This window comes from Diospyros lotus, chromosome 12, assembly GCF_014633365.1.
Source record: "Diospyros lotus cultivar Yz01 chromosome 12, ASM1463336v1, whole genome shotgun sequence".
Taxonomy (NCBI): Eukaryota; Viridiplantae; Streptophyta; class Magnoliopsida; order Ericales; family Ebenaceae; genus Diospyros; species Diospyros lotus.
The window spans coordinates 27,475,460-27,498,759 of record NC_068349.1 but is presented as its reverse complement, the minus strand read 5'-3'; the positions used below and the strand labels follow the sequence as shown (position 1 = coordinate 27,498,759).

The 23,300-nt window shown below is 37.0% G+C and overlaps 1 protein-coding gene across 4 annotated transcripts in view; it reads left to right on the top strand.

Moving 5' to 3' along the window:
• The first annotated feature begins 736 nt into the window (after positions 1 to 736).
• The window catches only part of LOC127786701 (protein kinase and PP2C-like domain-containing protein), a 70,253-nt gene continuing 47,689 nt past the window's right edge, over positions 737 to 23,300 (top strand). For 2 of the 4 annotated variants that reach the window (XM_052314304.1, XM_052314308.1), the window contains exons 1-5: positions 745 to 1,116; positions 1,303 to 1,420; positions 1,547 to 1,713; positions 7,815 to 7,882; positions 8,018 to 8,241. In XM_052314304.1, the coding sequence (XP_052170264.1) occupies positions 999 to 1,116; positions 1,303 to 1,420; positions 1,547 to 1,713; positions 7,815 to 7,882; positions 8,018 to 8,241 (695 nt within the window). In that variant the 5' untranslated portion in view covers positions 745 to 998. Of the gene's footprint in view, positions 1,117 to 1,302; positions 1,421 to 1,546; positions 1,714 to 7,814; positions 7,883 to 8,017; positions 8,242 to 23,300 lie in introns of all 4 variants that reach the window. The other 2 variants (XM_052314307.1, XM_052314306.1) reach the window with 2 other exon arrangements.

The window sequence follows — 23,300 nt, the reverse complement described above, 5'->3', positions numbered from 1 at the left end:
GATGTCGACGACGAAGCTGGTGGCAACGATTAGGGCTGGGTAACCAGAAACCCAGCTTGAAGAAGATGAAATAGATGATGTTGAAAATCAGATCAACTACTGAGATTTGTAAACGGTGATGGTTTGATCCAATGGTTCTGATACTACTTTGTTACGAAATTGAATAAAAAATCAACCAACAATAAAACTAATCAACTACACATTAACGCATAATTTAATGTGAAAAACCCAAATTGAGAAAAATTAAGGGAAAAAAAAAATAAAATATCACTAACCAAATATTAGTCGTACAAAAGTAATATTATCACACACACTTTGTTTAATTTCATGTGTCTTGATCATTTATTTATAGATTTAAAATAATCTATAGATGAATATAAGAAATCATATCTTGATAAAAAAATGATGTATGAAGATATTTTTTCAGAAGAGATAAATTTTATATAAAATTAAATTTGATAATATTATAATTATAGTTAACTTTAAAATTATAATCATGATGAGATTAAGAAGTTCAATTATAAATAAATAAAGATTTTAAATAATCATTATGGCTCAAGCGAGGTGTGTGCTAAAGTGGCTTCGATGACGTGGATATATGTGAGCATCAACCATAAGATTAGTTGATGTTTATTGGTTAAAGAAAAAGGATAATATAACAAATTAAATGATCATGCTAGCGACATTGCGAAGATGTGATAGGAAACCGATTTTTTCCCATTTATTTACAAGAAGCAACGCACATGCCGTTGTCCATGTCTCTCCGCACGTTACCATATTGACATACGTACATCCGTGGCTGAAGAACAGAAGATTTCTGGTTCCAGTTCACTTTCTGTCCTGCTTTGCTGCTGCTCCTCCTCCTTCCTTGTCCGTTTCCCAATCAGAGCCAGTCAGTCAGGTCAGGGTCGAAGCTTCCTTCTCTTCCGCCCCTAAATCATATAACAAAGAAGGAAACACATTCTGAGAGAGAGAGAGAGAGAGAGAGAGAGAGAGAGATGGGGTTGGGGATAGCGGGGGAGCCAAACACGTGCATTAGGGGTTGCTGCCGAAGCGACTCCATTCCTCTTCGTCTTCCTCCTTCATCCTATTCCATTTCCAAACCAATTGCTCGAGGTATCACGATTCAACCGATTTCGATCCTATTATTTCGTATTTAGCAATTGTAATTTGCAAGATGAAGCTCAAGCTCTAGTTCTGGGCGGCCTTCTGGCCTTCGTTTAATTATAAACCCTCCTCCCCTTTTTACTATTCGCCTTGTTTTGTTCTGAGTGAAATTTCATATATCTTGCTTGCTTGCAGGAGCGGAAAGTGTCGTCTACGAAGCTATTTTGGACGGAAAGAAGGTTGCTGTGAAGAAACCCATCTTGTCTACATCTGAAGACATCGATAAATTCCACAAGGAACTGCAAATGTTATGGTCAGTTCTCAGTTGCGGTTGCTCTCTTCCACGTGCCCACCACACCACACTTTACCAATTAGAGGCTTAAGCGCTTCCTTCTCTTAACAATTTTGGTTGCTTGCTGTATGTATGTGGATGATGAAGCAAGTTAGTTCATCCAGGAATCGCTGCTTTGGTTGCAGCACATGCGAAGCCCCCAAATTACATGTTCTTCTTTGAATTTTATGATTCCCGAAATCTGGCAGAGAAGCTACACGTTGAAGAGTGGACTCCAAGTGTTGATCAGGCGCTCACCATAGCTGTCCACCTAGGTATGCATTTGGTTCACTTCGCTTCTTGGCATTCTTTCTGACATTCCCTGCCAAATGATGCTTGTTGCTCAGCATGGCATCTCGTGTAATAGATGTTTGTTATGTATAATATCTGCTATTACTTAATAATACACGAGATGATTCTGGAAAATGCATATTTTAAGATCAATGAAACCCTAGCCAGGTCAAGTTTATGTTCCTCACTATTGGACTGACAGATAGATGTTGGATCTTGCTATTTGTCACGGAAGCACACTTTTACCTTTTGTCTATCTAATGTTCCTGCTCATGTGCTGGCAGCGATATCTACAAATGATCAATTTTCAGAATTCTTTGACATCTTTGGTCTATTTGGCCAAACACTTAAATAAGGAAATATAGTAAATCCCCTCACACTCAGACTTCTATTAAATGCTTACTAAAACATCTTTCCAATTTTGAGGACAGACCTAAATTTTTTACTATAGTTTTTGTTTGAATGCCATTGGAATGTTAAAGTTGTGCTTATACCTCAGATCCTTCTGATGCAGCCTGCATCTTCCTAACAAATATAGAAATGGAAAGAAAAATTTAAAAAGAAAAAGAAAAACTTGCCACTTTTTTCTTTATGTTTCTTTTTATATGTAAAATCGAACTCTTTTCTTTTTCTTTTCTAAGTAGGGAATGAAGCTAGAAAAGAGGATAATCATTCTATTAAGATAAAGATTAAATGCCCCAGCAATTATCATTACCCTATGTAATTGATAAGGAATGTCTGTCCTACAAAATCATGAGCCAAATATGGTATCTCCTTGCTCTAGGTTTGGTACAAGGTAGTTAAGGACGAAAGGCGCCCCTAAGGCGCTATGATGTTCACATCGCCTAAGGCATTGGGTGCCAAAAAAGTGCTCGCTTGAGTGAAGTGAGGTGCTAAATTAATAATAAATATATTTGATATAAAAAAGACAATCAAATAATGCATACAATATAAAACATCTAAAACATTCCTAAATACAAATTCTTTTAATATTTTTCAAGCAAAGACAAAATGTTGTTGTAGATAGACGAGGTTGAGTTTGCTTACTTGATATCTTAGTTTTCCTCTTCCTATTAGATTCCCTAGGACATTTGTGTGCCTTCTTTAATTTTTAGAGGCAATGACATTTTATTTTCATTTTTTTTCTTTCTTATAGCCTAGGCAAGTGCTTGAGGGCCTCAACAGCTTGATGAGGTGCTAGCCTAGGGGGTGCTTGAGTCAAGGAGCCTCGCCTGATAGTATGCAAGGCACCTCCATGGCGCTATGTGTCACTGGAGCACCTCTCTTGCCTTTGACTACATTGTGCCATGGAGACCCTCTGTTTGTACCTGATCCACATGTATTAATCAATATATGTTTTTATTTTGTTCAACATAATGTTAGTGCATTATACATACAAGGCCAAACTCAAGCAGCTTAATCAACCAACCCACTCTCGTTGGGCAACTCATAGCTGAGCTTTAATTTTGTCACATAAAAAATCAACATTTAACAACAATATTAACCTGAATAACCCCAAACTTTGATTGAGAATTTTTTATTTAAAGCGAACATGTATGAGTATTTGATGGATATTTGTTACTTGACAGGGACGAGGTTGGAGGACTAAATATATTCAACGACTATGGATATAAGGGAAGTTGGTTTTGGTCTGTTTTTAACCCATTGTGGTTCCTACTTGTGTCTCACTCTTGGAGTGTATTTTGTTTGGTGGAAAGAATGGAAGTGCAAAGAACTTCATGTTTGCTTCATGGATGCCCATAGATCATAAAATGGGCACATGAACCTTTGCCTTCACATATACTCAAAATCACAGACAAACAATGCTTATATGTAGTAAACAATTCCATTCCCTACCTAGATTCCTCAATACTTGGGAATACATGGTGTTGATGTTGAAATTTCCACCAACTTCTTTGACATTGAAAAAAAAGCAAGCAACCTTGCAGTTGGTAAAGTAAACTTGTAGAGATTACTCATTTTCATAATGAGATAAAATGCACTGGGTTATGTGAGGGTAGAGTTACAAATACAGAAGATCCCTCAATTTATTGTTTAGTGCTTTCATGTAAAGAGAAAAACTTTGTGATTGCATCTCTTATGCGGAAGGAATAACTTGACCTTTGTGTACTATTAATTATAATCAATATTGTTTTATCTTAGAACTTTATGCAAATTACACCCATGCGGAAGGAAAGTGTTCTAGTTAATAAAGGGAGATATCAACGACTGGTGGGAAAACATATATACTTGTCACATACTAGACCGAATATAGGTTTTTCTATTAGTATGGTGAGTCAATTCATGAATGATCCTAAAGAAGAACACATGGAAGTAGTGTATTGCGTCCTAAGGCATCTAAAGTTAACTCTAGGCAAATGATTGATGTTCAGGAAAACAACAAATAGAGAGGTGGAAGTATATGGTGATGCAGATTGGGCTGGCTTAATTCTTGACAAAAGGTCAACCTTCGGATATAATTCATTTGTGTGGGGAAATCTAGTCACTTGGCGTAGTAAAAAACAGTTTGTGGTCTCTAGAAGCAGTGCAAAGACTGAGTTTAAAGCTATGGCTCAAGGATTTTGTGAAGGAATATGGCTGAGAAGATTACTACAAGACTTGAAAATGAATGTTGCTAGACCAGTGAATGTATTGTGTGACAACCAATTTGCTATCAGCATTGCTAAGAATCTAGTTTATCACGACCGGACAAAATATGTAAAAATTGACAAGCATTTCATCAAGGAGACGTTGGAAGAAGGGATATTTTAGCTTATTTATATTCCTACCAACAGTCAAGTTGTAGACATTCTCACTAAGGCCTTGCCGAGGAAAATATTTGAGGATTTAAGATGCAAGTTTGGTCTGAACAACATATTTAGTCTAGCTTGAGGGGGAGTGTAGAGATTTCGAGAATATCAGCCAACTTATTATTCTGTTTCCTATTTTCTAATTTTCCTTTTCTTTAAAGTTAAGCTATTTCCTAGTTTGAGGAGAGAGAATAAATCTCTTTCTCTCCCTCATAGCTAGCTGTAGGTTTCCTACAGTAGTGTAGATATAGTTTCCTAATTGTAGTGTATATACTAGGAAACTAGAAAGATGTATGTTGTATATATATTTTGTTCACTATGATGAAAGAAATTAGTTCTTCTCCCTAAAATTTCTTCAAGTACTACTCCTTATATGCCAACAAAAAACCAGTTAGCATACATCCTAACCAAAGGTCTTCTATTGGCAAGATTTCAAGAGATTAAATACAAGCTGGGAATGATCAACATATACTCTCCATCTTGAGAGGGAGTGTTGGAGACTCAATCCCGCCGGATTCAGCCCAATCATAGGAGATTGATTGTGGGAATCTTTCTATAATTATTGGTTGATTTTTGTACAGATTTGATTAGGTTTCCTTTCCTCATAATTTCTTTGTTGTAATCTTTCCTACTTTGTAATTCTCTATTTGTATATATAGGGGTGATTGGCCCTACGATTAAATACGAAAAAGCAATTATAGCTTTGTTTATAGAAGAGAATTTGAGAAGGATTAGGATTGACTCTTAAGGCATAATTGAGAGATAAATCAAAAACATATATAATATGATTTTAGAAGGATGAGGATAAGGATTAGGATTAGGATTAATTAAGGAATTAGAAACAAATCAGTTCCTTATAGCAGAGGAAATTATTCATCTAAAGCTTGGAGACAAACTAATTCCTTGTTGAAAACTGTCAATATTAGGTCCTATAGATACCCTCCCAAATTGAAAACAAAGATTGAAAGATTGGTTAGGGACATGCTTTCCCAATCAATTATCAGGCCTAGTCGTAGACCTTTTGCTTCTCCTGTCCTCTTGGTCAGAAATAAAGATGGGACATGGCGTTTTTGTGTTGATTATAGACATTTGAACGCCATTACCATCAAAAGTAAATTCCCAATCCCTATTATTGAAGACTTGCTTGATGAGCTCAAACATGCCTCCATTTTCTCTAAACTAGACCTACGGTCAGACTACCATTAGATAAGAATGAATCCATTTGACATTCCAAAAACTGCTTTTAAGACACACCATGGCCATTATGAATTTACAATAATGTCTTTTGGCCTGACCAACGCCCCTACTACATTTTAAGCTCTTATGAACCGAATCTTTGAATCCTATCTTAGAAAATTCATCCTAGTTTTCTTTGATGACATTTTGATATACAATTCCTCTTTTGACCAACACCTAGAGCTCCTTAGGGGACTACTTTTAAGATCTTGCGATTCAACCAGTTGTATCTCAAGAGGTCTAAGTGTGCCTTTGCCCAGACTTAGATTGAATACCTAGGACACGCTATATCCAAGGAAGGAGTGAGGACTGACCCTAAGAAAATTGAGGCTATAACAACATGGCCTAAGCCCACTAACATCATAGCACTGAGGGGTTTTTAGGGGCTTATAGGGTATTATAGGAAGTTTGTGAAGAATCATGGGTTAATCAATAAATCGTTAACTGACCAACTGGAGAAGGATGGATTTAAATGGGATCAAAGGGCAGAGGAAGCATTTGAGCAACTTAAGAAGGCCATGAGTGAGGTAACAGTGTTGGGGCTACCAGATTTTAACAAGTCTTTTACACTAAAAACTGATGCCAGTGGGGTGGGAATAGGGGCAGTCCTATCTCAAGACCCTAAGTTTTAGAAATTACTGGAAGGTGTTAGATCTTTCAAAAATCATAGAAAGACCCTTAGATTATAATTTGGGGATTCTAAATGACATGAAATTATTATGTGATTGTTTAGGATATAGATAATTATGGATGTTTCAGGAATTACTTCCATACCATAAATAGAGAGGTGATTCTTGCATTGTTATTATTTCAAATAAATCCCATGCATGTTGAAAGTTATTTTGATACAATGAATGTTCTAAATTTTGTTATGTGATATATATTCTTGAACAGTTGATTTGAAAATAAATTGAGAATATTATTTATCAAATCATTTTGAAAGGATTATTGATGGTGTTAGCATATTGTTATAAACTGTTACGGAACCATGGGGAAAGTTCAGGGTTTTCTTTGGAAACTCAAATTTGACCATCCATATGGTATCATTTTAGTTTCTCAACGGGAGGAGATGAACTGATTATATTGGTCTTGCTCCACTAGGTATTGGGGGTAGATCTTAGGAGAATTATTGGGTCCCCCCATAAGGATATATTGCCCATTGAGATATTTAATGAAGTTTGAATTTTATGGAATATTATGGTGGTTCCCTTGATTTATAGGTGATTATATATCATATAAAGTTGTTGCCCACACCATATGATACGACTGTATTGATGATACTTGTTGCATGGGGAATACTGGTGAATCTTTGAACTGAAACTTAGTTTTATTATATATGTATGAAATTCTACAGAATGCAATGGTGGTTTGTTTCTGATTTCCTAAGCTGTTTGATATATTTGGATCCTACAAGTTGTGTGTGGGTACAAATCATATTGCATCTTTGTTCTGTATTCTAAACACTGGTTATCTGTTATCAAATAGGTATTTCATGACTTGGGAGAAAAAAACAAAACGAAAAGCATTCCCCTGCAGCATTGAGCTTGTCTGTTTAGTAACAAGCTGTTTAGTCATTGAATTTAATTGTCTCCAAAGTTTCTGCAAATCTGGATTTGGTGATGTGGGTATGAATCAATAACATGGCACGCATATAAAGACCCTGCAGTTTCTCTTGTAGTAAGTTGATCAAGCAATCCCAATATATTCATTTGCCTTGCCATTTTATATGTTAGCTATTTATGGATATGCAATATTAGAGATATTAATGTAGTTTGTATAGGGGATGATTGCATGAAGAATGTAATAAAACAAATCTACGTCAGAATTGAAAAAAGCTTTCAGTTAGGTAATTGATTGTTTAAAAATGGGGCTTGAGTTATTTTTTCTTTGTAGCAAATCATTGTCTTAACTTAGTCCGTGTCATTACTCTGTGGTACCAATTTGGTGTTTGTACATCTGCACTTCTTTTCTTGACTGATCAGTGGCATTTCATATGTTTGATGCTCAAGTTATAATGGTTTTGTTTTATTTTTTCACAGCTAAAGCTTTGGAACATCTGCATAACGTTGGGATTGTACACAGGGATGTGAAACCAGCAAACGTTCTTGTAAATGCCTTTGCTTCACTGTTTTACCAATGTTTATTCTTTTTCTTAATGTTTTTTGCCCTGGTTTCCAATATTGTGTGTGTAAGATTTTGCATTTCACATAGAGATTCAAGTAATTTACTGCTTTTTATGCAGCTAGATAAAAATCTTCATCCACATTTGGCAGACTTTGGTTTAGCAGAATATAAGAAAGATCTAAAACAAGTTTCTATTGAGAACTGGAGATCAGTGGGAAAGCCAACTGGTGGTTTCCATAAGAAGAACATGGTTGGCACGCTCATTTATATGGCACCTGAAGTATTGAGGAGGGAGATACACACTGAAAAATCAGATGTATATGGTTTTGGGGTGACAATCAAGTAAGAACTTGTGACAAAATAACTGAATTCTCATTACTTTCTGCCAGTTTGAATTATAACAATTTGAATTGCAGTTTTATCCTTTGAATATGATGTTTCATAATATCTACATGAAATTTTCTGGGAAGACAAACTAGTTGGTACCCTTGTTAGCAATTCGGGATACGGAAAAAATTCGGGACGGTAAAAATACAAGTATTATTCGGCTCGATATATTTTAAATATAGTAAAAAATTCATCATATAAAAAATATTCGGCATAGAATTAATTCGTGTTTAATATATTTTAGTTGAATAAATTCGGTAATAAAAATTCGGCATATTGTATATAGATAATGTGCTAAATATATATTTTAATTTACATATAATATATATATAATATTTTACAAATATAATGTTATAAATATATTATTTTATAATTAAATAATATATATATACATTACATAAATAAATAATAATTAACATCTTTCTTCAAAAAATACCCTCACTCTCCCTAAGAAACCCACACCTTCTCCAAAAAACTCTTTTCCTCTCTCTCTCTCCTCTTTCTTCCCTTCTTCTGCCGCGGACCACGTTTGCCTTTACTCTTCTTCTCCATGTCCTCCTACACTCCTACTTCCTTTATATGTCTTCTAAGAGTCCTTACTCCTCACAGCAAAATAGACAACAAGAGTAGTGACTCCAACAACTCTTCCTCTCTTTCTTCTTTCTCCCCTTCCCTTGCTGCGCGGCCCCGCGCCCGCCTGTTACTATTCTTCTCCAATCTGGCCACCGACTCTTTTGTCGCCTCGTCGACAACCACTGCATCCTCCCTCTCCCTCTCTCACCACCGCCCTGACTCAGCTCTCACCGCCGCCGTTAGTTGCACCTCCACGAATTTTTCAACCAAATTTTTAAAAAAATTGGTTAAAACCCATTTTATACTTTTTAATGTAATAAGTCGCGTATTTATCCGAATATTTGAAAAATATGCAAGTATAATACTTTTAATAAAAGACGGAATAATTCGCGTATTATATGCGAATAATTGGGCGAATTGCTAACAAGGGTTGGTACTGATACAACAAGTGTGTTGTGATACCAAAAGCTATCACCTGTACCTGGGCTAAGTCAATACAGTAGCTACTGAACAAGTTGAGTCTGCATAACTACCTGTTGGCAAAGGTTGCACTATTAGTTGCTAGTTGATGTAGCCCAGGAATTAGTGATGCATAAGCAGCAAGAATGAATAACACAATAGTTGAAAGTAGTAGTAGAGAGAAGCAACAAGAACAGGAGGGTAGAGAAGCATAGAATATATAGAGATTGAGATGCAGCAGAAATAATAGGTTGGGTTGCTTGGGTGTCAGATAAGTGATGAAATGTGTAAAGAAGACGAGAAAAAATGAGGAAGAAGAAAGAATTCACTATATTTATATAGGCCTCTTGTCTTGCAGCAGTGTCTTTTGTTACAAACATCCTAGTGAATAGGCTCCTCTGCTAACAAAATGGTCTCCTCATCTAACAAGCTTCTTGTAACAAAATTCCAAAAAGTTCACCTCCGCCTTTCACTAATTTTCTCCAATGAACCATCTGCATCTCATTCCAACAGCTTGGCTGGAATTCTCCTTTCTTGTGCACTTCTTCTTGGTGCTTGCTTTGCATTCCAAAAAGGGGATCTCTATCCCTCACTTTGCTCTTAGGAAGGGACCCATGCATCTTCACTATCATTTTGATGAATAATTTGGCTACCTTTTCAGCTGTGTAATGTTGTGGAAGGGGACCAAAATGGCAATTTACTTAACCTGTCCACCACACCCAATATTGCGCAGTGTCCTTGGCAATCCCACAATTAATTCCATTGAGAGCTCATCAAAAACTTGTTGAGGAATTGGTAAAGGTTGCAGGAGACCTCCTCTTTGGGATACTTCATTTGTTGAGAAATAAAACAATTCTTCTCATAGTCTTGGACATTCCTTGTCATCTAGGCCAATAGAAATTGCTTGCTGTCCTTTTATCTACTGCTAGAGAAATCTGGAAAACCGTGAAGATGACCTATTCTAAAGTGCAAGATGCATTGGTTGTGTATGAGATTAAGACTAAAATCAATAGTACAAAGCAAGGGGCTCTATTTGTAACTGAATATTACAACCCGATGAATGGTTTTTGGTTGGAATTAGATCACTATTAGGATATAAAAATGGTGTGTAGTGAGGGTGCCATTATCTTAACCTCTATGTTGGAAAGAGATAGGATATTGAAATTTTTGGCAGGTCTCAACCCTGAGTTTGATCAAGTAAGGGCTCAAATACTTAGTAGGGAAAAAATGCCATCACTAAATGAGGTCTTTTGTATAGTGAGAAGTGAAGAACATAGAAAGGCAGCCATGTTTTCTCATCATGGCATAGAGGGATCGGCTATGGTGTCACGACCTTGAGGGTAATTATGTAAGCCTTTCCACCAATCTACTTTATGTTGACAAGCTTACCCAAAGCCTTAATTGTAGTGTGAATTTCTCACCTCATGGTTGTGTGTTTCAGGATCTAACAGAAGGGAAGATGATTGGTGTTGCTAAGGCATTTAATGAGTTGTACTACCAACAAAGCAGTAGAGAGCTGCCTGCAAGAGACCATTCAACTACAGGTTACTGTGTGTTTTTGAGAGGAAATTTGGTATCTTGGAGGAGTAAAAAATAGGGTGTAGTAGTCAGGTTTAGTGTTGAGGCAGAGTGTTGGGCAATGGCACTTGGCTTATGTGAGTTACTTTGGTTGACGATTGTGCTGGATGATCTAAAGGTTTCTATCAATGGTCCTATACAATTACTTTGTGATAATCAATCAACAATCAGCATTACACATAATCCGGTACAACATGATCGCACTAAACATGTTGAGATTGATCGTCACTTTATCAAGGAAAAGATAGAAGCTAAGGTGACTTGTATACCTTTTGTCTCTTCAGAAAATCAGCTAGCTGATTTACTAACAAAAGGATTGCCTATCAAAAGATTTTGAATGATGGATATTCATTCATTGGTTTAAGATAAATAATTCATGGAAGTATGGAATGAGATAAGTCAGCCCTCTAAAAATCAGCCCTGATCCAATCCTCCATATTTAGAAAGCTGTTCAGTTTTAGAGATTTCCTAATTTTTGTGTTGTATCTTTTGTTTCCTTGTACAATGTATGGTGTATCTTTCCATTCTTTGTTGTTTTCCTAAAGTGTAATTCTCATCCTTATTAATAGGGAGTGTAATACCGTGCATAGCTATGAAAGTTAGAGGCTTATTCTCGTTTATTCTACAATCATCAGCCTACTTTCTACACTTATGAAATAAAAATTTCAAGCCAGTCAGATCTTTCAAAGCTTTCATTCTATGATCCAAACTTAGTTTCATACCAAATTCAAACCTTGAGAATCGACAATGCCAAGGAATATTTTAATTCTATCCTTGGAAACTATCTTTCAAGTTAGGGGATCATTCATCAAAGTTCATGCATGGATACTCCCCAACAAAACGGGGTTGCTGAACGTAAAAACCGACATTTATTGGAAGTTGCGAGATCACTTTTGTTTTCCTCAAATGTCCCTAAACATTTTTGGGGTGGATCCATTCTTACGACAACCTATCTCATTAATAGAATGCTCTCACGAGTCCTTAATCATCAAACCCCCAATCAGATTCTTCTCCAATCCTTCCCTCACTCTTGGGTTATCTAAAACATTCCCCTCAAGGTGTCTGGTTGTTCTGCCTTTGTTCATATTCATCACCAATTCCACAACAAACTTGATTCCAAATCCATTAAATACATATTTATCTGTAAAAAAGGTTACAAATGTTATTCTTCAGAACACAAGCAGTTCTATACTTCAATGGATGTAACCTTTTTTGAAAATCAATGCTATTATTCCAAAATTGATATTCAGGGGGATGAACCTCTAAATAACTCTTAGGAATATCATCTTTGGAATATTTAGCTAGCCCACTGTAGCCAACTATTTCTAGCTCACTACAACAAACTATTTCTAGCTTGCTGCAACTAGCTATTTCTAGTCCACTACAACCAGCTCTTTCTAGCCCACAATAACTAGCCACTTCTACCTACATCAACAACCTGACCCTCATCCTTCACAACCTTTCACCAAACAACCGGCAACAACCATTGAACTTCAGGTTTACTCTCAGAGGAAACCTAATCAAGAAGAGATTGAGCAACGAATGTGTCTCAGAACTGATCAAGAACTTGACTCAAATTCGGGTAAGAGAAGGTAATTCCAGTGATAAGTCTATTGATGATGATCTACATTGGCCTATTGCATTGAGAAAGGGGGTTAGATCATGCGCACCATATCCAATTCAGAACTACATCTCATACAAAGGTCTTTTATCTGATTTTAGTATATTTGTTTCAAGTTTAAACAAGGTGCAGGTGCCTCATAATATACAGGAAATGATTTTTCTAAAATAAGATGCCTTAAAGAAGTTCTTGCAAAAGAATTCAAGATTAAAGACTTGGGAAACCTAAGATATTTCTTAGGCATGGAAGTTGCAAGGTCAAGAGATGGGATCTCGGTCTCTCAAAGGAAGTACATCTTAGATATGCAAAATGAAACTGGAACAATGGGTTGTAAACCAGTTAACACTCCCATGGAATCCACAACAAAACTAGACATTGGCAAGGAAAGTGTTCTGGTTGATAAAGGGAGATATCAAAGACTGGTAGGAAAACTTATATACCTATCACATACTAGACTGGATATAAGTTTTTCTGTAAGTGTGGTGAGCCAATTCATGGATGACCCTAAAGAAGAACACATGGAAGTAGTATATCGCATCCTAAGGTATCTAAAGTTAACTCTGGGCAAAGGATTGATGTTTAAAAAAACTACTAACAGAGATGTAGAAGTTTGCAATGATGTAGATTGGGCTAGTTCAATTCAAGACCAAATGTTAACTTCTGGATACTATTCATATGTGTGGGTAAATCTCGTTACTTGGTGTAGAAAAAAATAGTTTGTGGTTCTCGAAGTAGTGCAAAGGCTGAGCTAAGAGCCATGTCTCATGGGTTATGTGAAGGGATATGGTTGAGAAGATTACTACTAGATCTGAAAATTAATGTTGAGGAACCAGTAAAGGTATTGTGTAACAACCAATTTGCTATTAGCATTGCAAAAAATCTAGTCCATCATGACCGAAAAAAATATGTGGAAATTAACCAGCACTTCATCAAAGAGAAGTTGGAAGAAGGGGTATTCCAACTCATCTATACGCCTAGAAACAACCTAGTTGCAGACATTCTCACTAAAGCATTGTTGAGAAAAATATTTGAAGATTTGAGTTGCAAGATGGTTTGAACAATATATTTAGCCCAATTTGAGGGGGAGTGTGGAGATTACGGTTAGTTAGCTAAATTATTCTGCTTCCTATTTGCTAAGTTTCCGTATACTGTAAATTTTGTAAAGTCAATGTGTTTCCCATTTTTTGAGTAGAGAATTAATATCTCTCTATTTAGCTGTAGGTTTCCATTTTAGGTTTCCTAATTAGTTGTAGGTTTCCTAAGTCAAGATTGTACTCTCTATATATATACCAATCAAAATGATGAAGAATTGCTTCTTCTTCCCAAATATTTTTGCATGATCCAATCCAACATCAATAGTCTACTAAGGTGGTCTTGAGTATAAAACTTGGTCCCGTGAACCCATAAGTCACCTTTAGCAAGCACTTTTGGGTAAGGACCTGTGGTGTTACAAGTTCAATTGTCACAACCCCTTCTATGAGTTGTATGGCTGGCTATGAACCCTAAGCCAAGACTTAAAGTTCCCAAAGCCTAAAATCCTTTCGTATTATTACCAAGGAAAATCCCTAAAAGGAAATAGATTAAGACAACAGTCTCCAATATCCTCAAAATTTACATGATTGATATTACTGGAAATGACTAAAAAGTTGACTATTCCAACTGAGTCCATCCATTGATAATATCCAAATCCAAGTCCACATCTAGCCCTCATCAATTAACCAAGGGAACTGTAATATTTAATAATTAATTCAAACCCAATAAATATCTCTATGGGCAGAATGACCCTAGATCCAATCAATGTACAAGGCGATCCAATAATTCCCTTAGGCTTACCGCCAAGTACCCAGTGAAGTGTCTCAGGACTTGAATGTACTTGTCTCTTCTTTGCTTCTTGAAAAACTAAAATTCCCATGGCACTGTATAGGTAGCCGAATTTTAGTTTCCAGAGTAACCCATGGACTTTCCCAATAGTTTCTAAACAATTTATAATCACATGCTAACACCATTAATAAATCTTTTTCAATAAAATTTTACAAATCCTTGTTCTCAATTTGTTTTCAAATCAACAATTGACGTGCATATATCAAGTAACAAAATTAAGAACATTTATCATGTTAAAACAACTTTTCAATGAACATGGGAATAATTTTCAAAATATATTAGTGTAGAAATAACCATTCACTTAACCTCTTTGTAGAGAAAATCCACAATATAATCCACAAATATCTAGTGACTTTGCTTTTGATTGATTCTCATAGCTTAAAGTTTGATGAGTTATTTCTCCTCTAAGCTTGTATCTATAAGGTTCTTATCTTTCACCCAATATTCCATTCCTCTTTGGCTTTGGATTCAATTTCTCCTTTTGTTTGTAATTCTCTAATTAATCATAGTTCTTATCAAATCCTAATTAGATAACACATATGTTTTTCTTCTAATTATCCCCAAATTTTCACATTGAATCCTAATCCCTTTTCAACAAGGAATTGGTTACATCTTGAATCCGAATCTTGCCCAACTATGATAATCCCTCTCTTCACAATGTCTATTTAGAATGATAACTCATTTGAGTCAATTCCCAATCTCTTCAAAATTGCGATTAAATTTTCCTAATCTATAATGGCTTCAGCAATCCTATTTCCTTTTGAAATTACTATTTTTTTCTCTAAAATTTGGGTGTTACAAATGCTAAGTGTGCTCATCCTTGGTTTTTCTCTAAAGCAAGATATAATCAAAATAGACTCGCTACACATTGTCAAGTCTTCGGGAAGAGACTTGAAGTTACCATGAATTAGAAGTCTCGAGAGAGAGAAGAATTTGGTGGGAAAAGGAAGAGAGAGAGAGAGAGAGAGAGATTATTATTCAAACCGGATAACTCCCATCCTCCAATACATGGCCTTACATTGGCCTTTCCCACGGAATATGATCATAACCGTGAGGCGCATCTACAATTACTTACATGCAAGTGGCCATGTGGCTACTTTTATTACAAAAAATTTCAATAATACTCTCGGGTCCTAACATTTTCCCACCCCTAGAAACAATTCTTGTCCCCAAGAATCTAAAGCAGTCCTTTAGCTCGTGGAAACTGATTAACTCAGGTAGGTACTCTCATGTTGTGTGGTTGAGGTCTTTCTATGTCCATTTGACTCGCACCTGGGTCAAGGGCACCAAGCCTTGATATATCACTCTTCTATCTAGAATAGCTTGAGGTTCCACTAACTCTTCCTCTACATTCACCTAGGGTAGGTCTGGGTTGATAGTAGCATGGGGCTTAATGGACTTCTTCAGGAGAGACACGTGGAACACCGGGTGCATGTTGACTCCTTCGGGCAATCTCAATTTGTAGGCCACCTTCCCTACCTTTGACTCCACCTCATAGGGCCCAAAGCATTTGGGGCATAGTTTAGATGCTGGTATGGTTGTAAAAGGTTGTTGTAAGAACTTTTTCAACCATAAGAAGACCCGATCCCTGACCTCAAAGGATTTTTCACTCCTTCTCTGATCAGTGTTTTGCTTCATCCGGTTTTGAGCTATGCTCAGTTCCTTCTTGAGCATCCTCAAAACTTCCTACCTCTGTTGGAGATATTGTTCCACCATGGCCATAGAAGATCCAAGCTTCCTCTCCATAGAAGATCCCCTTCTGTATCCCTGCCCTCTGGTACGTGCCATTCCAATTCATGGATTAAATACATTTGGGCTATCTAATCCCCTTTACTCTTCATCCATCGCTGTAGTTTTTCTCCCCTTATCCACTTGCATTCTCCTTGCTCTATGATTCCTTTAAGAATGAGCCTTGAATTTCCCCTTTCCATTGTGACTTCTAGTTTGTTGAAGTCAAAAGTGAGAGGGCTGATAGTCTTCATCCAGTCCACCCCTAACACTATGTCGTAGCCACCTAATTCCAAGACCCTTGGGTCAATTTGGAATGCATGCCCTTGCATCTCCCAGCAGAAACCCTCACACTTGTTGTGGCTGTACATCTTACTTCCATTAGCCTCTGTCCCCGAGAGGGGAGTTGTAGCCGTTAATCTGCATTTTAATTCCATGGCAATAGCTTCATTCAAGAAGCTATGGGTGCTGCCACTATTGATTAATACCAATAGCCTCTTTTGTCCCACTTGCCCTTGCACCTTTATGATTGGGCTAGTAGGGCCCCCTTTCAAAGCATGGAAGGAAATTTCTCCTCCTTCATGCTTTGTTTCTTCTTCCATAACGGGTCCAACTACCTCTTGCTCGTCCTCCTCCTCTTCCAATCCGTCAGCCATATGCTCCTCCTCCCCTTCCATGTTTAGGAATTGTCTCCTGCATTGATGCCCAGCATTATACATCTCCCCACATTTGAAACAAAATTCCATAAGTCGCCTTTGCTCCATAGTTGTAGACCAGGGAGGTAGAGGGTTTTAGGACCCTCGGATGGCCCTCCCAATACTAATGCCCTGCTACTCCCTCCTATAGGGTAATTGGGGACTGACATTGGCTTAACATCCACCCTATTCCTTTTGAATATCGCTTTTAGCGTCAATTCTTGCAACATGGCCTTTTCTGTTGCCTACCTAACCGTCGTCGACATCATCATTTTTACCATGGACCTCAAGTTATCCTTGAGGCCACTAATGAAGTTGGATACAAAGTACTGGTCAGTGAGTGTTGGTTGAGTATTCCACATCAATGCTCCTAACTCCTCAAACCTCTCTTGGTATTCGGTCACTGATCCGTCTTGTTTGAGTTTATTAAAATCCTCTTATCACATTTGCCATATTTCATTCCCCGAAGCGTATACACAGTTCCTCTGCAAAATCAATCCATCTAGCATCCATTCCCCTTGATCTATACCACCCCTGAAACCAAGCATCAACCATATCATTTAGATAGGCTGTGGCAAGGTTGATCTGTTGATTCTTAGCGATTTGGTAGAACTGAAAGAACCTCTCACACGTTCGGATCGACCACCTAGGCTTGGATCCTTCGAATAGAAGGATCTCCAATCTCAGCATAAAGCCTTGATGAGATCGAGGAGAATTGAATTCTCTTATCAGTTATGTAGTGTCCTTGTATGATGAATTTCCCATTTCTGCCACTCCTTGAGGTTGAGGAAGAATTCCCACTCCCACCATACTAGCTTCCAGAACTGATCGGGGAGGAAATTCTGGCGGTATCCAGAATTGAGGGAGAGCGGACAACATGCTAACCACAGTGCCTATCCGCTGCCTGAACTGATCTAATGTCTCCCTTTGCCTCACCAATTCCCGTTGGACTCCTTCTTGGGATGATGCCATATCCTTCCTTCATTCATCTCAGATCGCTTTGATCTCTTCTTTGCTCTGCATCACTGCTTCCTGCGTTTGAGTCATCCCATACTCCATCACTTCCATGCGATTCTCAAGTTGTTTCAATCAAGTTCCTTCCGCCATCCATATCTCCGATCGCTTCCATGCGATTCTCCAGTTGTTTCAATTGAGTTCCTTCTGCCATCTGTATCTCTGATCACTTCGCCTCAATCCAATTGAATGTACTAACTCCTGCTCTTGGAACCACAATTGAGGATTACCGGCTCTGATACCAATTTTCCAGAGACTTGAAGTTACAGTGAATTAGAAGTCGAGAGAGGGAGAGAGAGAGAGAGAGAGAGAGAGAGAGAGAGAAGAATTTGGAGGGAAAAGGAAGAGAGAGATAGAGAGAATGAATTAAGAGGGAAAGAGATTATCATTCAAACCGGATAACTCCCATTCTCCAATGCATGGCCTTATATAGGCCCTTCCCACGGATTATGATCATAATCGTGAGGCACGTCTACAACTACTTACATGCAAGTGGCCATGTGGCTACTTTTATTACAAAAAAATTCAATAATACCCTCGGGTCCTAATACCCTTAGGTATTGCTGAAATGTTTCATTCATGAGGCCTGAAATGTTGATGGGGCATTAGTGATTCCAAAGGGCATAACGAAAAATTAATAATGCCCTTGGTGAATTCTGAAGGTTTTCTTCTCCGCATCCTTTTTATGGACTCTAATTTGATGATAGCTGCTCTTATGTCAAGTTTTGGAAAAATGACTGCTCCATGTATAGGAGCTCATCTATAGAATGTTTGGTTTTCTATCTGAAAATTTTTCTTAGTTAAACACAATTTCCAGTTTTAACTTTCTATGAAAACTTTTTCTAGAAGATGGGTCTATTTTCCACAATTTTCCCCTAAATTATCTCCAACAATGTATAATTACCCCTTGTAGATCTCTTGTATAAAAGTGATTCCTTTTCAATATGCACCTATGCATACATAAATAAAACTATGACAAAGATTCTAATATAGACCCTAACCAGGTCTAAGATACCTTAGTATATGCTTCCTAATGACTTGTACATGACAAGTGCAAGAAACTACTATTAATGTTCATTGCAAAACAAATATCTAGTTTAGTAACCATCAAATAGTTTAACTTCCCCACCAATCTTTGAGATAGACTCTGGTTATTCAACAGTTCACCTTGATCTGCTACATGTTTGAGGTTCTAATTCACTGGGGTGGACGTTTTAGATCTTAGCATCCCTCAACCAGACTTCAGAATGACAACTTAGAGAGGGAGGGAGGGAAGTTTGAATTCACTGGGGTGGACGTTTTAGATCTTAATATCCCTCAACCAGACTTCCAAATGATTACTAGAGGGGGAGATTTGAAAATGGAATTTAGCAGTCTTATTACCGAGAAGTACTTGAAGGGATGGACAACTTTTGAGGAACAACTGTAAGAAGAGTGTGGTCTGCACCACACAACTGAAGACCAGACTGTATAACAGCGTTGCTGAGCCTCACAAATCAACCACAAGAGACTGTTGTAAGGATTTCTTCATTTGTTCTCATATAAGACGAGGACACTATTAACATCAAGTTCAGCTATAATTACATTTGGTTCCCATTGTTTCATCGGCTTCTTCATGAACTTGATGTTAAGAGTGTCTTCTTCATACATGCGAACTGACATGTGGAAGTTTACATGGAGCAACCTTCAAGGAAACAATGAGAAATATCATTAGAAAAATTCTGAAAATGAGCCAATGAAACAATGAGAAAAAGTTTGAAAATAGTTCTAGCTGCATGAGAACAAATGTAATTATAGCTGCATGAGAAAAAGTCAGAAAATAATCAAAGCTATGTGTAAGTGTATCCCACCATGAATCAAGCACTTAATGTGTTCCCTGCATCATCATGATGAACCTTCATTATATAAACCCATCAGCACCTAGCATAGATTTTCTAGAGGAAGAATGGTATGTTCTTAAATATCATTAGCCTGAAGAATTGACTTATCCTCTTCCAGTGTGAGTTCTTCATCCAGGTTGACATAAAGCTTTAAAAACAGAATTAGTAACATATATGGATGGTAGAGAGGCATGAAAGAAATAATGAGGAAGAAAAATAATTGTAGAACACAACATTAAAAATGGGTTCGGTAGTGCAAGTTCTTTAAATTTTAGACAATTATTTGAAGGGTCTAACTAATTGGCGTATGGATCTGAAGCTAAGTTTGGAGCTATTGGAGCACAATGCAATGGGAACTGGCTCCTCTAATCAACATATAGAATCACCTTGTAGATTAAGATGAGATAGACAACTGGAGGTACGAAGAAAAAGTAGAACAATAAACTAAAGCAGTGAGTAGCATAGGATAGAAGAGGTAATGGAAGGCTATGATTAAGGTCATCGAAGGAACATAAATTAGTAAAATAGAGTGAAGTTACAAAAAAAAAAAAAAAAACCTCAAAGAAAGTAAAATCAGCACATGTATAAAGGTTGAATTGAAACATCAATATTTAAAATATGAGCGGACTTGAGATGGAAAATGTTAATGGTGGATGTGTGGGTTAATTACACTAATAATCACTCAATTTTGCATTCTGTTATTGTTTAGTCACTGAACTTTGAAATGTTACCTGGTAGTCACTAATATTTCAAAACTGTTACTGCTTAGTCACTAAACTTTAAAATGTTACCTACTAATCATTAATATTTCAAAATCGTTTCTTACCCGTCACTTGTTAGTCACTAAACTTTAAGTTAACAAGTGACAGATGAGAAACAATTTTGAAATATTAGTGACTAGTAGGTAACATTTTAAAGTTTAGTGACTAAACAATAACAGTTTTGAAATATTAGTTACTAACAGGTAACATTTCAAAGTTCAGTGACCAAACAGTAACAAAATGCAAAGTTGAGTGATTATTGGTGTAATTAACCTGTGGATGTGCTGCCATATAAGAAAAGGCAAAATAAAAAACAAGATTATATATAATAAGGTCGGACCCGACACTTATTGAAGATAAAATGCAAGAGTCATGATTAAGACCAATAGAAGATGTGAGAATAAAGACCAATAGCAGCATCTGTGTGGTGATTGGATGAAAATAATGGTCTTATAGTGTGAAAGGAAGCTATGTTTTGTTTTTATTGTCTTTCACTCCGTTTATATTTTATCTGATTGTTAATCTTGGTAGTTAGCTTGCCTGCTCTTTCTCTCTATTATGTGCGCTTTGTGTTAGCGCACATTATTAAAGATTGTTGTGTATAGTTGCTGTGTATATAAGCAGCATTCATTCTGTTTTTCATTATTCTGTTAAGTTTGAGAATAATACAGCTCTCGTATTTTCTTTCTCATTGTTAGCCCTAGCTTCAATCTCTTGTTTGTAAACTTTTACATGGTATTAGAGCATGAGGAGAAGTTAATTGAAGTTGTTTGGCCTTGGACCTGGTAAGCATAGGAGGATGAATGGAAGGCTGAGACGGAGCTGTGTATCTGGAAACACGTTGTATGGATCGAGAGGAAGACTGAGGTATAGAAACTATGGGTTGAGAAGTAGTAGGAGAGTTAGGGACTCGATTAGAAAGAGATCTCACAGACTGAGAAGAAGGTGAGCTTGATAAGGAAGAAATCTCAGGTTGTGCTACTCCAGAAGGGTTAAACAAAGACATAGACTCAAAGTACGAAGTTGGAAAACTAGCAGAACAAGAATGAGGAGCAGGATTAGAAGAAAACAATGAATTGTATGGAAATTCATCAGGATTAAACTGAACATGCCGAGAAACATAGATCCAACTTGAAGGATGCAAACATTTGTATCCAGCTTGTGTATGACTATATCCAATGAAAACACATTTAGTTGAATGAAATTCAAACTTGTGTTTGTTATAAGGACGCAAATAAGGGAAGCAAGCACAACCGAAAGGTTGTAGCATGAGATAATTGGGTTGTTCGTGGAAAAGAAGTTCAAACGGAATTTGAAATTTAAGAGCAGCAGAAGGTAACAAATTGATAGTATATACTGCTGTTTGAAAGGCTTCAGCCCAGAATTTAAGTGGCATATGAGAATGAGAAAGCAATGTCAATCCCATCTCAGCAACATGACGGTGTTTACGTTTGGCCACGCCATTTTGCTGATGAGTATATGGACAGGTGAAACGAGGTTGTATGCCAAAGTTATGAAGATAAGGTAAAAATACTTTGAATTCTCCTCCATTATCAATTTGTAAGGCTTTAAGCTTTGTTTGGAATTGAATTTCAACAAGTTTATGGAATATCTTGAAGACAGAAAGAGCATCCGATTTAAGCTTTAATGGATATAGCCATGTATATCGAGAATAAGCATCTAGAAAAATGATATAATACCGATATCCCTCAATGGACAAAATAGGAGCTGGACCCCATAAGTCAGAGTAAATCAACTCTAGAGGCTTAGAGTTTACAACATTAAAACAGAATGGGACTTGGGAGCTAGTTCCTTATTTTGATAGCATGAATCTCATTGGTTGCAAATGGGTGTATAGAATTAAATACAATCTTGATGGTTCAGTTCTAAAATTCAAGACCCGATTAGTTGCTAAAGGGTTTCTTCAAAACCTGGGTGTAGATTATATGGAGACTTTCAGTCCAGTAGTTAAAGCTCCAACAATCAGGGTTTTGTTTACTTTAACAATGACTTTTGGCTGGGATATTTAGCAAGTAGGCATCAGGAATGCATTTCTGAATGGTGATTTAACAGAGGAGGTATATATGTCTCAACTTGAAGGGTTTGAGGATAAGTCTTTTCCCTCACATGTTTGTCGGTTAAGGAAATCTCTTTATGGCTTAAAACAGGCTCTAAGAGCCTGGTACACCAAGCTGCGAGTTGCTCTTTAGTCATGGGGAGTTGTGAGATCAGTATCTGATGCATCACTTTTCATAAAACGAACCTCTACATTTGTTCTATTTGTCTCGATCTATGTGGATGATATTTTGGTAACTGGATCAGATGCTCAAGCTGTTTTAGATTTTATTCATGATTTGGATAAAAACTTTGCTCTCAAGACATTGGGTTCAGTCCATTATTTTCTTGGTTTTGAAGCTCATAGAACTAAGGCTGGAATTCATCTCACTCAATCCAGATATGCTCAGGATCTATTGAAAAAGGCTGGTATACTAGACTCTAAACCGAGTGATACACCTATGACTGCCACAAATTCCTCAACCAATGAGGGTGAAATGTTTGATCATCCTTCTCTTTATCGTACTATTATTGGCTCTCTTCAGTATCTTACCTACACTAGACCAGATCTATCTTTTGTTGTAAACAAACTCAATCAGTTTTTGTCTTCTCCGAAACAACAACACTAGATTGCTTGTAAACGACTCTTGCGATATGTTAAGGGTACTTTGGATTTGGGTCTGTTCTTTGCACCAACTCCTCTTGGATTCCCTTTGGTACTTTATACAGATGCAGATCATGCTGGCTGTAAAGTCAGCAGGCGATCTAC